At 41.3% G+C, this 15,350-nt stretch overlaps 1 protein-coding gene across 1 annotated transcript in view; it reads right to left on the bottom strand.

Moving 5' to 3' along the window:
* ADARB2 (adenosine deaminase RNA specific B2 (inactive)) overlaps positions 1–12,228 on the bottom strand; it is a 364,216-nt gene extending 351,988 nt beyond the window's left edge. The window contains exon 1 of the mRNA XM_089906613.1: positions 12,102–12,228. Within this exon, the coding sequence (XP_089762739.1) occupies positions 12,102–12,201 (100 nt within the window). The 5' untranslated portion in view covers positions 12,202–12,228. The remainder of the gene's footprint in view (positions 1–12,101) is intronic.
* Between the last annotated feature and the right edge of the window lie 3,122 nt (positions 12,229–15,350).

Raw genomic sequence — 15,350 nt, 5'->3', positions numbered from 1 at the left:
CCAATTCTACAAGCATTTCTCATCCACCAGAGATTTTATGGTTTATATACTAGAGATATCATGGTGATGAAAATGGAACATGAATTTTCTGGCCCTTATTGAGGTGGAGGTAATGCTTCTGGAAAGAGGGCACTGATAACCCAACAGTGTGCTTTAGTTTCAGGAAATGTCTCTAAATGTAAAAAGAACAGTGCTTTCTGCTGTTACGGGCTGAGTTCTGTCCCCCCCACATTCACACATTGAAGCCCCAATCCCCAGGACTCAGAATGTGACTGTGTTTGGAGATGGGTCTTTAACGAGGTGATTACGGTAAAATGAGGTCATTGGAGTGGGTCCTAATCCCATATGACTGATGTCCTGATAAGAAGAGGAGATGAGGACACAGACACACACAGAGGGAGACCATGTGCGGACACAGCGCGAGGCAGGCCTCAGGACAATCCAGCCCTGCTGACACCCTGACCTCCATCTCCAGACTCTAGGACTGGGAGAGAATAAATTTCTTTTGTGCTGTTGGTTACAGCAGCCCTAGCTGACTAATATACTCTCTATGTAGACTTTTTTGTATGGTTAACTTAGACTGATAAGTACAAAAAAACTCCTCTATTCTACATTTTATCTTAAAGGTTCATTTATAGGTCACCTAAATATGAAGATGTTTTGCTAATCACTGAATGACTGTATATATATGCACACATATATGTACGTGAATGTATGTGAAATATATATTTATATATCTCACAATCTTATGGTTCAGATATTGTTCCTACTTTATAGATAAGTAGGTGCAGCAGAGAGAAATTTCTGGAGTAGAACAGTGTTAAGTGCTCAATAAATATTAGTGACTAATTTTTAGTTCTTATTGTCTATGGGCCAAATGGGCCCATTGTCTATGGGCAGTCGGTTGAATGGCCTCAGCAGAGCTAATTTACACGTGACTAATCAAGACAATCTTGTTGAAAGCTCAAGAGCAGAGTATCAACTAAATGAATCTTTCAGGACTTGTCCTCCCTTGTGTTTTGTTAACCTTTTGGGTGAGGCTAACTTTCTGTAAAATAGACACATCCAGGCTCATGAATGTTTAGTTCATACGCTTTTCCTGGGATGTGGGTAAACTCAACATCCCCCCCCTCCTGGACCAGGGAGTCCAGTGATGTCACACCAGGAGTATCTCACACCAAGTTCCTATTTATTTTATTACAAATATATACAAACGGGATGTAGCATTCAATCCATTGTATGGTTTCAATTTTATCAACTTGCATTTTTTATTGTTTCCCTGATGTTCAAGTTTGGAGACTTTCCTAAGTATCATTATAGATAAATATCGAGTCCTAACTAGTGCAGCCAGCATCACTGTAGCCAAAGTGAGCAGACCACGTAAGTCATGCACTAAAGAATTTTATCTCCTAGTGCTATACACACGTCACCTGCTTAATTAATGTATGTGAAATAGAGAGAGAGAGAGAGATCATTCCAAGGTCATCTAATAGGTAAGAGATATGAAAGACCAAGAAACATGCTATCTACACACAAACAAGGGACAGGATCAATGGCTCATCTTTTCCACAACATATCTTGTGTCCACAGTATTGAGTGGACATGGCGGTGGGAATGCCTCCTATGACTGCTGGGATGACCCCTGTACCTACTTTGCATCACCTCCAGGCAGAGAGACGCCAACCATCCCACAAGTTAGACGCTTGGTTTACTCACTTTCTCAGGCTTGGTGCTAGACTTCTGAACTACACAGATGCACACAATGTTTACCCTCAGCCATGAGGACAGAATGGAATTTTGTGAAATGAGAAGCAGGATGGTGGCTGAGTTTGGGGTGGTGCCTGGTCCTGTCTCGAAGGAGGAGTCCGGGCGCTGGTGGCAGGTAGGATCGATTCAAGGACACGTGTGCACCCACGAGGCAGGAGGGGGTGTGCCTCTGTGCCCAAGCTGCAGGTACAGGACGGAGAGGCGGAGAAGAACTCCTCAGGGTCAAGGGTAGGGGGGCACCAGTCTCACTGAGAAGCACCTTGGGAATTTGTCTGGGTCTGAGGGTTGCACCTCACCCCATCCACACGAACGCCCACGAGCGTGACGATCATTGGTGGGGCTGGTTTGGCAAATGTGCCTCCCCAGCTTCCGGCGGGGGGACTGTGCACTATCTCTTCAGCATGGACTATGGAGAAGCCAGGGCCATGTTCAGATGTGCCGTCTGGCTCTTTCAGAACATTTTCCAGAGCTTCTGTGACTGCTTAATCCCTGCCATTTAGCACGATGGCTGACACATAAAGATGTCCCATAAATGTTTGTTGAATGAATACATTCAAATTTCCATAGCAATGGCTTAAAAATAAGTCAGTCAGTGCCCTTTATAAATTGATTCTGCAACAACCATTTATTGATGGTGTACAATGAGAGAGCCTGTGTGCTAATTTCTGGGACCACACAAGTACATCTGGCCCCTTGAGAAATCACCACGCACAAAGACAAACGCCCGCCAATCAAACCTTCAGACAATTCCACAAAACAAGAATGGGAGAAGCCACATCCTTCCCTAGCGGTCATCACCCCCAAGGTAACATGAATATCATCCCACTCACACCCCTCATGTGGTTTGCTCCCTGCTGTAAACTGTAGCAGCTCATGTGATCTGTACCCAATCTCCTTAGAAAAGCCTCCCTTTTACTACATTCTGATTATTTCTTTAAACAACTGATTTCAAAAATGAAATCAACTTTCTCAGTGAATTTTAATTGAGCAGCTATTATGTTTTGACACTGCGGAGGGGATAAAAAGGCTTAAACCTACAGGAGTTTATATTTTAATGATTTAGTTTTTATACAGGAGGTTTCACCTGCAATGATAAAAGAAATACAATAGAAATTCAATTTTGTAAAATATATGCTAATATTGGGTATTAAAAAAAATTCCCATAGGACCTAATACTATGTTGGGGTCCTGGTGGTCTGTTTTTGTTCCCTGATTTTATTTACATTTGTGTGTCTATATCCCCAAATTCAATACAAGCTCAGAGAGAAGGAGGACACTGTTGAATTTTTTTCTTTCATCTTTTTAGTTCCTAGTTCTTTGCCCAGTCCAGAGTAGGCACCCAAGGAGACACAATTGCAAATGAATAAAAGGTACTCACACAGGTCCAATACAGCCCTTGTTTGAATACATATGCAATGTTTAAGGCAAACTGCAAACTGCAAACAGAGCAGAACTGGATCTCACGTCCCCTACTTTTCAATCAAGAGCCCTCTCTGTTTTGGAAGATACAGAAAATATGCAGGAAGATGAACTCTGATCAGAGCGCAGGAAGAAAGAGATCTGTAAGTTATTCTCTCTCTCCTGTCCCCTCTCCTTCTGTTCAAATCCTTTCATACCACCATGGTTTCTGTTTCTCTCATTTTATGATGTAAGGGGATAGATTAAGTCTTATTAGAGGAAAAGACAAAAAAGATTTATTTCACATTTTTAAGAAATTTTAAAATTTAAAATATGATGTTTTTCTCAACACTAAAAAGCATGATCATCAACCAAGTTCATTTTTTCACTATTTCTTATGCTCTCAGGGTTTTTTCTATACTTAATTTTTTAAATGTTTATCTAAAAATGAGTATATATTAGACTTCCGCTATTCCAGACAGCTGATGGAGAATCTTTTAATATCTCAATATTCATTATTTCAATAAATGCTTATATGTATTTTAAATCTTGAGTCTGTCATCTGTATATATTATATGTACATGTTAACAGTCTACAGAAAGTGCAATTTTTAATAACTTGAACTCTATTCATTATCTACATACAAAAGCCCCAAATAAATTTAACTTCACTAAAAAATACTTGTTTCTCAAGTGACGACAATAAAATGATATGAACTCCACATTTTTTAGATCTAAAATGAATAAACTTATCGTACTAAATGCTTAAGAAGAAAATATCTCCCTGGATTTCAACCAGCCCTGAATAGACCCCCCTGCAGCTCTGAGAAGGGCTGGTACAGTGACACACATGCTGCCACCAAAGCCACCGTCAGGGGGATAGTATTTGCTCTCAGCTCAGTATCGTTGAAGGGCTGTCAAAGTTACTGTATTTCCTGTTCTACTGTCTTAAGAGTATTTTTAAAGCTATTATTTAACCTAGGGACAAAGCAATGATTTTTATTTCAAATTCACTTCTTCTTTAGAAAGAAAATTAGCAGCATGGACTCATTTGAATTAAAAAAATTTCTCCTTGAACCATATGTTTTGAATTAAAAAGTCACTTTCTGTTAGAATTCTGTTAGAATCCGGATGGTCCTTTACAAACTTTCATCCATAGTGTGAATATTTAGAGTTAAAACACAAATAAAATATCTTTATGTCTGTGGTTAAAGTAGGCCTCCCATGCTTTTATTCACCTAAGGAATAGTAAAAGGCAATATTGTTTTGCTCAACATCCAAACTTATAAAAAAATCTTTTAAAATTGTGCATGGCTGGCAGTCTCTGAGCTTGTGCACCTTTACGTTTCTGTCCGAGCACAGTCTACTAGAAAGAGAGCATGTTTCCTTTAAGGACACACAGATTCCACAGCCATAAGCCAAATGCAGGAGGAGCATCTGTTCCAGACAGGGATGAGTGAGCGCAGCCAGACTTGGGGGTAGAGGAGGTCAAAATCTATTTTGCTGACGTTTCTGTCACGTTTATTAAATTGGACTTTTCCAAAAGCAATTAAACTTTTAGGAAATGTTGCATTAATTTTTAAGAGAGGACATCTGTGTACTTCCGATGGACTTTGATAAAATAGTTTTAAAATCAATTATTGGTGTCCTAGGTGTACACTGTGAGCTACTTTATCATGATTCCAAAGTCCTGCTTCTGAGAAACAGAACCACCCCACTTTTTGTTTGATTTTAACAGAGAAAGTATTTGACTTGGGCTCCAGTTTCAGAGAACTGGGTCCCCCTCTGTCCTATTTTCATGCCATATTTGAGAAATCACCTAAGACATTATACAATGATGAGGCAGATCTTCTGCCTATCGGTGGTAGGAAACAAGAATTAGAGATTTCACCTCAAATAAATGGAGTGGCAAAGATTAATTAAATCTGTAAAAGTCTCCAAAGCACATCCTAGTTGAAGTATTTAAAGGAACACTTTCTATTATGTGCGATCACCTGGCAGCCCTGAGCTAACATTTGGATGTAAGAGTCACCTCTGTATAGTAGAGAGTCCAGAAAGGAAGGATGGCTAATATATTCTGAGCAATATTAGCTGTATTTATCATTCAAATGGTGAAACAGCAGCAGAAAGAAGCTTCGATCTCTTTTGTGAGAAAGTTCTCTGTGGGCACCATTATAAAAGCGCTTAGTGGAATGGGGGTAACCAGATTTTAGCTAAAGTGAACAGGTAATTACACTGGAAATGATAACTGTCCTATTCCACCTTTTGTTTACACACCAGCTTCTCTCTCCAGTCCTGGGAGGTTTTGATAGTAGCCGGTGTGGACATGAGCTGGAACTTTTTAGCTGCAGGGCACAGCCCCTGTGACTATTCACGTTGGGGCTGTGTTAGTAGGTATACAAGCAGGATTCCTCTGTCTGCCTTCTCTGCATCAAAGCAGCCACATGAAGCCACCTCCAGTCCTGTGATTTTACGTGAACACAGCTTAAAAAAAGCTTTTAAAATTTCATCTCTTAGGGATTAAAAAAAAAAAGGTCTTAAAATCTAAAAGTCACCTGATATGTCCCTTCCATCTTAAATGCTACTCTTGATCATTATAAGTGTCCCATTTATTGGACACTATTTCTTAATCAAGCATAAAATGCCCTCTTTAGTATGAACATAAAATTTATATTACCTGCTTGCTACTTTTTGAGATTTAAAAAATTTTTAACATTAACTTGATAATTTTCATAATTTAAAACAGATGACAGTGAATTTGTGTGTGTGTGTGTGTGTGTGTGTGTGTGTTTTATGACACAAAGGGACACTTACTAGCTACTTTCTTACCAGAAACCAGATGCTAGTTGTATTCATTCCCCATCCATGAAATAATAAAATGAAATTATTCTGCTACTCTTCATAGTTAACACCTGTAACTATAATAAAAGATGACTAAATGTCCACAGTGTATGGAGAGAACTCAGGCACTCAGATTAACTCTTTATTTTCAAATATTTATCATTCTTAAGAAAAAAATCAGCTGTCTTTGCAAGTGGCCAAGTTTATTTTGGGGAAAATTACTGATAGCTTAAAAAGCAAACATTTCCACTTCTAGGTTGCCATTTCTTGGATATGGTTCCCGGGAAAATGGATTCACTCACAAATCTGTGGATGGAGGTTTAGGGCTCTCAGAGCTACATTTGCTGTGATGTTGCTTAAACATCAGGAAATCAGAGGCAATAGCCCCCGTCCCCATTCCTTTTAAATAAAATAAACAGGGAAATAAAATTTTAATCACCCAAGAGGGATGTTTGGAACCAAGGCAGTCACATATGCAAGTACAAGAGTCTAGGTTTTAAATTTCTCAGTGTGCCCTCCCCTTCTGTTTCTGGGAGTCCCACAGGAGGGTATCAGATTCACATGTGGATCAAGAATTAAGCAGGCGTTTTCCCCTCTTTCTGAAAGTAATGTCCCTTTCTTTGATAGTGATACATTCTTAAGGGAATTATAATATATTAATAGCGAGGAATAAACAATTCTCTTTGCATAATCCAGTATTTCACAGCATGTATTTCTGTATTTCAGTGCAGGAGAACCATTTAACTGAAAAGACGGGTTAATTTGGCTTCACTATTTACAGAGACTCGACAACATGAAACAGGTCTTTGCTGCGCTCAGGCAGTACATGGCTGTGTGGCTTTTTCTCGTGATGTATAAGCTCATGGATACGCTAACACTCAACAGTTTGACTATTTTGTGAAGCACATCGTGCTTTTCATATTTCACTTGACATTCACCTTGTTTTCTTTATTCAGTTTAGTAATGGCTAAAATAAGTGCTTTTAAAATCTTGCTTATCATGTGAAAATTTATCCTTTTAGAAATCTTGTTTGCTAGTAATTAAGAGCTCCATTACCAGTGCAGCATTTAGAGATAATATTTTTAAATGATGAAGAACAGAGTAGTATAATTATTTTTGGGTTTATGAGTTGTTCAAAACTGTCCATATTACAAAAACAGTGCTTTCATTTTCTAGCATTTTAGAAAAAGCAGGCAGACATAAAAAATGCTCAAATGTTTCCACTGTCTTCACTCTGTATATATGTATATAGGTATACACACACAACTACAAACATCTATGGTTTTTAAATTGAACATTGAATGCTTTCAGAGCATAAGTTGTCTCTCCATGCCTCAAGAAAAGAAAAATGCAATTTCCTTATTCTGCATTTCCTTACATAATGCTCTTCTGGGACAGCACTTCTGCAATAACCGAATCACCACTATTTAGCTATGGATACATGAACCTCATATTTTTATTCTAAATTCAAGTTCACTCATCATATCTAATGCCCTTGAAGCAACCTCAAATTACTGCTACTACACGGGTCACTAGAAACCAGAAGTACTAATACAAATTTTAAAAAGAGAAAGGAAGAAGCCCTCACATAATTAGAGGATGGCGAACAGTTTCATCAATTTAATTTTATCACCTAATCCAGCCCTTCCTCTGGAGCTGTGGGCGAGCGAGGCAAGTGGTGAGCACGGACGCTCGGCTGTGATGCAGGAGTAAGTCCCCAGCAGCCAGGATGAGACCCGCCAGCTACTCTGCCGCTGCGGGGGCTGAGAGCCACAAGCCTCCCACCTTCATCCTTGGCCCATCTTTGTATTTCATTAGCTTTGCACGGAATTCCATTTCACAACAAGCCTGTGTCTGCAGTCCATCTGCTCTACTTATCCTGTTCCTTTTGCCAACTTTTTATCTGCATTTCCCCACGTTCAGCAACCGGCCACTCCTACCTCCTCATGATTCATCAGCTTACTTCTGCAGAGATTTACCCGTGTGTTAGCTTCCAAAATTCACCCTCAATTTTCTAAAACTCTGTGTAACTGATCCCCCTGGAACAGTACGTGAAATTCAAGCATTAACTTAGTTTGCCGTCAAATGCCTCAAAAAGACAGGTGGTGTGTTGATGCTGAATTCAAGGGGACCGAGTTACCAAATGATTGTTTCTACAGCATTTAAAATAGTTCTCCAAAGTTCCCTCCCTTTCTCTGTTTTAATGATTGACGCACTTCACTTAAAACCTTGTCTTCCTGTTTACCTCCTGGAACCAACTGAATTAGTATCAGTACCCAATCCATTTCCTAATATGTTTGTATTGAAAGAGCAATCTTTTTTTATTTCCAGAAATTTCAGTCATTTTATACATTGTATATACTCATGGGTCAAATGTTAAAAACATTTTATTCACAAAATTCATTTCATGCCAACACACAGCTTCTTTTTGGAAAACTACTCTCACCAAAGAAAGATCAAGAGAAACAAAAGAGAATACATATACTATTTTAATAATTAAAAATACACCTATGAAATTCCTCAGGCATATTACCCTGGAGGTATCCAACGGTCCAGAGATTAACTGATAAAAATTTAAGTGACTTATCTTTATATACTACACTATTTTGATGATGCTGCCTCTTGTGCTACCTGCTTGAGTTGATACTAATTTAAGAACCCTTCAACCTTTGCCTTTATTATCTAGGGTTAAAGTATATACCTTTTACAATATTCACACATTCAATTCTTTCGTGATACAGGCAGACATTTCTCTAATACAACCACATAACAGACGTGGTTGTGTGCAATCACCCCACATAATTTTACCCAGAACTGTAAAGCAGAGCACAGTCTCCTAGAATTCTCCGAGAGAAATGAGCTAAGTGGGTATTTTGTGTGGGCAGGCAGCAGTCAACTCTCCTAAACTACAAGAGCTGCCAGGGTTTTCTGAGAGCCTTTGCATGAAATAGAAGCAGAATAAACTGACGGGTCTCACATGTTACAGGGGAGGTGAACACTCCTTAACCACATGTGTAAAAAAAAAAAAACTCTGTCCTTTTCACAGATTTTTTTTTAACTGCCTGTTTTTCCCCATAAAAACGTTAAAATTTGACATTTCTTGTTTGTACAGAAAACGTAAAACATTCATAAATAATTTCTAAGGTAAAGTCCCAACTAAAAAATAACACATGGAGAGAAACGGACAGCACTGGTTCCTAATAAAATAACAGGAGGATTGGTGGGTGGGGAGGCTTGCTCAGTATCCTTTTGAAAGTTTATCTGAGAGACAAATGCAGGTCTCGGCTAGGTAATACCCAAAGTCATATTCTGTGACTAAGTTTTATTTTGATTTTTAGGTTTTTTTTGACTTTTAATGATATAAACTACTTTCTGTGTGGTATGGTGACTAAAAAATACCTCCTACAGGAAAAAAATTTACTTCCGAGACTCTGGATCATAGTTAATAATAATGGGAGTATGGTATCAATTCCACACTTATACTGTAGCGACAGAGTTTTTATTTCGGAGCCCATAGATTTTGACAATAAAAAGCATAATAAAGAAATCATAACAAAGCCACTTTTAGAGAATACATATAGCCAGCCAATAGTACTTCGGCTGACAGCTCCAGGAAACTAAAAGTTATGATGCAGCTTCAAAATGACTCTTGTTCATTAGAACAGGTGGAAATACACTTGTCATTGGCCAAAAAAATGAACATTTATTTTAATTTATTTATTCACATACAAAAGGAACTCCTTCTTTGTGCTCACAATCAGTGGCTTTAGTTAGTACTAAGTAGAGCCTTACCAAAATTCCTTAACAGCCACCCATACACGTGTGGATTTTAAATTGTGACAAATATAGAGCTTTATTATTAGATAAGCTTAAAAGCTGAGGCTATGCTATTCAATTACTGTTATTAAGATTCATGGATATTAGAACATAATTTAAATTCACTATTGTCCTGATAGAAGAGGGAAAAAAAGCATCCGTAATAACTGGGAATTATATACAAACTGATCTATTCCCAGGAAAACGCAAATAAAGATTTAAAGTGCTCTGTCATTGCTGTTTTCTTTTCGTTTGACCACACACACTTACACTGTTAACTTTCCCCTAAAAAGTGAATACTTAGCAGTTTGATTTGACTCATAGACCATGATAAGCTGTCGGCAGATGCCATAGGAAATTTCACCCCACGGATAAATTTACGCATAACAGGAATTAGCACACACATCCTGATTACCCTTTCCCACTTCAGTTTTTGGCTATAAAAATTAAGAGACTTGGTATATTGAAAACAAAGCATATAAATATTTCATATAAAATTTATTTTGAATTGTCATAGTTAAGTTTATAGCCAATGAAGTCCTCCTTCAGATTTTCTTGTCTTCCCTTCCGAAATCGAATGCCTTATGAGCCAGCATGACTGACTTTTAAAGGTACAAAAAATGAATTTGGAGAAAGGCACAAATGTCCATCAGCTTATATTTTCTTTCTATAGGTTTTGTTTTATTGCAAAATATTATTCCATGCTTTTCAGTTTTAAATATACTAAATAAAAAGACTGGAAAATAAGAACTCTTGAAGTACACAAGAGAACATTTCCTTTTTATCTCTTTTAAAACTTATATTCATTATTAAATTCTGTGATTTTTTTCAATACCATTGTCACTTTCTGTTAGCATTATTTTTGGAAGACGTTAACAGATCTGTTTCAGAGTGAAATTTTCAGGTAACAAAGTGAATAGCTGGCATTCATTTTAGCAGCTCAAGAGTTAAACTAGAATGACAGAATCACCCCCTTTGACATGGAAGGCTCTGAAACCTTCCTGGGAAGTTGTCGCCTTGCTCCCTGCCACCCTGACATACAATCATAATTAACGACTGTGTGCTATTGGCATTTATGTTTTCAAACCGCCCGGCTAATTTCTATTATTGGAAGAAGTCGGGAAGGACTCAGGGACTGTTTGAGAGCAGTTAGGAAAAGATGGGGCAGAAGTCCTCTTGGGAGAGGACTTACAACTTCAACCACATCTAACTCTGCACGCTCCAGCAGAGAAACCGGAAAATCTGATACATTTTAGTTGTGTCTTTTCAACTGTTCTTTATGGCTCTCTGGTCACTTAAAAAAAAAAAAACACGCCTCATTTCAAATAGTAAGAACTGAACTTTCTCCTGCAGACTCATGATAAGGAGCTGCTGATAACAAGTTCCTCTCTGGGGAAGAGCTGGCAGCCCTGGAAGGCTCCTTCCACCCTCCCATGGAAGGGACACCGGCTAGGATGACATTTCAAGACCGGCCTCCTCCGTGGAGCTGGGCCGGCTGTGCACCAGCCCCTGTGGGAGCCCTGGGCTACTGATGGGACTAACTTCAGGTGGCTCCTCTCCAAACAGATCGGGAACCAGGCACAGACACGATGGTGTGTCAGGAGCAACCTGTCATCGGCTGCTTTTTCTCCTTTTCTGGTTTGCAGTTTTTCTCACCTCTAACAAGCTGTAATGCCTGTTTCTCTTTTCATGTATTAATTTCTGCTTATTCCCCCCAGATAAGCCCTGTTTCTCTCTGCAGGTCCTCGTGCTTACAAAACAACGGGTACCACTCTAAATAGAAACTGTCAGCCAACGAAGGGACGCTATTTCCCGGGTTTTGCCCACTCCTTCCTCCAAGACAGTTTGCATGGAAAAGCTGGCACGAGGTCCCGTCCCTCGTTCTTAGGGATGCTGGCTTAAGAGAGGGTTTCCTTTGGCCCCTGAGCTAACGTTGCCTCTGCGAGGGTCAGAGGCAGTGCAGGTGGCCAGCGGCCAGGGAGTGCGAGTCCAGGGAGGGCCCGTACTCCAGTCAAAGGAACAGCCCCGTCCTCAGCCCCTCTCCTCTGCCTTTTGCTGAGCCCTCTGCTCCGTTGGTTCGCCACCCTCTCTGGGCTTGCGGAAGCCCCGGCATTTACAAAGGGATCTTAACTCGAGAGCCGAGCGCTCTGCTTTGTACCGACCGACATCCCACCAGCATCCTGAAGTGAAGCTGCTGGAAACAGGCAAAGCCCACAGACAAGAGGAGGCGGCGCAGCGCGGAGAGTTCGCGGGAGACGGCGCAGAAAACCAGCTCCTTACCTTTGCGCTTGGACCTCCTCCTCCTCCTCCGCTTGGACTTGCATTTCAGTTGACTGCTCAGCCCTCCGGACCCTCTGCTGGTCCCCAAGACCGATGCCATGGCTGGGACCCGGTAAGTGGAACAGGGCAGGAATCCTTTCTTAAACAATTTCACCTTTCCTGTTCTTGTCGCCCGCCGCCGCCGCCGCCGGTAAATGCGTCTGCAAATCAGGGAGCAGGTTCACTTTTTAGGACTGAGCACTCAAGCGCTCCCGCCCGCCCTCCTCTCTAATTGTTCTCTGTCACTTGTTTCCAGCTGGGCTGAGAGCCGCGATCTAAGCTCCAGTACCAAAGCGCTCTAGGGCCGGAGGGACCGCGAAGGAAAGGTGCGCCCAGCCCAGGCCCCCCCCCCTCCTCTTCCCCCTCCTCCTGCCCCGGCAGCCTCTCTTGATCTGGGCTCCAAATGCAGGGCTCTACTTTGGCACCTCTGCTAGTTGTTTGGCACCAGCCACTTTGAAGCCAATCACGCAGGGAGCTTGTCTATTTGCTGCTGCAAAGTCTAATTAGACCCAATCACAACTGTCTGCTGGCTCTGACATCAGCACCACCAGCCCTGTGCATGCCCTGTCAGCTTGCAAACTCAGCTCCCATTTGGACGGATGGAGCTGCCCAGGACCCATGCAGAGGGAAGGAGATTGCACAGGAGGGAGGGAACAGGCAGGCTGAGCCAGCTTCTCAGGGAGAAGCCTGAGGGGCAGCTTGCAGAGGAATCTACCCCAGATCCAGGCTTCCTGCTCAGACCAAAGGGACAGGGCATTACCCCTCTGTGCGCTCAGAAAGATGCAGAGACCGTATCTCCAACCAAACAGTTTTTAACTAGTGAATCCGTTATAATGCTTGTGTGTCAAGGGGAAAGTCTCTCTCTAAGAAATACCAAGCTCTCACTTCCTCAGAAAGGGGCTAAGGTTTGCAGTTCCCCGGGAGACAGCCTCTTAGGGGTATTCATTTTTCAGAAACTGCATGTTTGTCTGTTTGCTTGTTTTGCTTCTTCCTTCATATCCCTTGGCTGTTACCTCTGCACAAGAGAAATACTGCATAAGACGTAGGTGTTCGGATCTGAGTCTGATTTTTAAAGCGAGGGATTTCAGTAGGTTGCTCTATTTAGGGAACAATGAAATGAAAGGCAGAGAGGGCTTTCATCTAATAGTTTTATTGCCAAATGTAACATTTGGAAGAAAGTAATATTTACAAGGAGATGGATTGCAAATTGAACTAGTTTTGAACAGTTTTTTCAGGGTTATCCTATTTTTTCAAGACTATGCTTATGCAACCTTAAACATCTAAAGTAAAATATAAAAAGGAAAGTAATCCAGCCATCGTCATTGCATTCTGCATTTAAATCACATAAGCCATTAATTATAATAGTAACGGTTTGGGAAAAAATCCACTCTAAAAGTCATTAGCATTAACACGATGATGTGAAAATGGCACACAGATACTTCTATTTCCTACTTTACATACACCATTTTCAAGCTCCTTATGGACCTAGAAATTTCCAGATAATTTTCTATGAGGTAACAATACTCTCTCTAAGGAACGCTGGAAGCAATCAGAATGTTGGGATATGTTGCTATGTGGTGAGCTGCTGGATCCTGGCTCAGTTCTCACTGAAGAGAGGGAGAGAGGAGGGCATCTGATTTCAAATCCTAACCCCACTGCTCTGACTTTGGGCAAGTGATGTAAACTATGCCTCAGTTTCCTCATCTGTGAAATGGGGGTAATCACAAAGCTGCCTCTCAGGTTCATTCATCCTTGAGAATCAGTATAAACAGTGACCGGTGCATACTAATCACTTTATGATTATTTAGTAAATCAATCCAATAAATAATTTTGAAAGAATGAGCACATTATTACAGGTCGGGCTCAGAAAGCAGGGGCTTGTGTATTTTCCATTTAGGAGTTTAACTGTCTGGCTTATTTCAGGCTGATAAATGCAGTCACACCAGGGTCCCTCTATGTGCCAGGTTCAGCCATTTCCTTCCACCGACAGCACAGCTCAATGCTGCTGCTAATTTCTAGAGAATGCTGGAAAAGCGCACTGCCCGCCTACTTATTCTCTGTGGCATAAAAGGTATTGGAGAGCATCAACTGTTATCTGGAAACACAGTTGTAGGACTCCCCCTGTGGAACCTCTGAGCTTCCACAATACACCTGTACTAACCCAGAGTTTCCCTATATAGGCTTTTGCCAAAGACCAGTCCCTGAGTTCAGAAGCCAAGGGAAAATGCTTTGGGGAGAAATACGAACAGCTGCACCTTCCAGCCTGTCTGCATTGATCAGGGCCCCCTCGCATCCCATCATCAAAGATGCTGCCTACGAGGCTCTGGTGTACTGAATCCCCTTTGTTGGAGAGTGGGTGTGGTTATCGGAGAATCCAGCTTCCAACCTTGGGGAGGGGGCTGGTCAAGGCAGCAAAATCTAAAACTGGACTTCAACACTTAGTTTAAATCCTGATTTGAAACTTGGTCAAGATCAAAATCTTGGCTAATCTTTACCCTTCTTAAAGTTCCCTCCAACTTGGTTATTTTGGGGGTATAATTTATGCAAATGTTATTTTTGCATAGGTAGGTGCTATTTTCTGTTTTTTATTTATTTTGCATAAGATCATGCATAATAGGTAAGGCAGGGTACACTAAGGCCCAGCAGCAGCAATAAAGTTGTATCTCCTTGGAGGAAAGGCTTTGAACAAGAGGCTCAGGATCACACACTTTTTGACACAGGACGGCAGGAAGTGATCAGTGCTCACAGTCTTCCTATGAGCCTTTTTTGCCTTTTATCTGTTTCTAGATCACTTCAGCACAGCTTGGCAGCTTAAAACGCTGCACAGAAGTTGGAAGAGGATCAGGCGCCCAAGTCACCCTACTGGCCATCAGGAGATGTTGCTGGTGTGTGTCTCCAGCCCGTCTGAGCCTGAACAAAGAGCTGGGAGTGGGGGGCCCCAGCAGGCTCGGGGCTGCCCAGACAGTCACATGTGACCCACATGTATCTGTGCGGGGGAGCTGGACAAGGACAGAAGGGAGGGCTGGCAGAGCCTGGAGGGAAGCGGTATCCTAATGCCGACACTGCCTTTGTGCTGAGGAAGGTGTAGCTTCAGTCAAGGCTGGATGGGGTCCCCGTGGGCTGTTCCCAGCACCCCAGGATTTCCATCCTGGGTCTTATCAGGACTGTAATTGCATAGCTATTCTGGGTGGTGGTTTTGTTCGTTCCTCA

Source organism: Delphinapterus leucas, chromosome 2 (assembly GCF_059928025.1).
Source record: "Delphinapterus leucas isolate spDelLeu-1000000601 "Yukka" chromosome 2, BTC_Dleu_Yukka2, whole genome shotgun sequence".
NCBI classification, from domain to species: Eukaryota; Metazoa; Chordata; class Mammalia; order Artiodactyla; family Monodontidae; genus Delphinapterus; species Delphinapterus leucas.
This window is presented reverse-complemented; position numbering and strand designations above follow the sequence as displayed.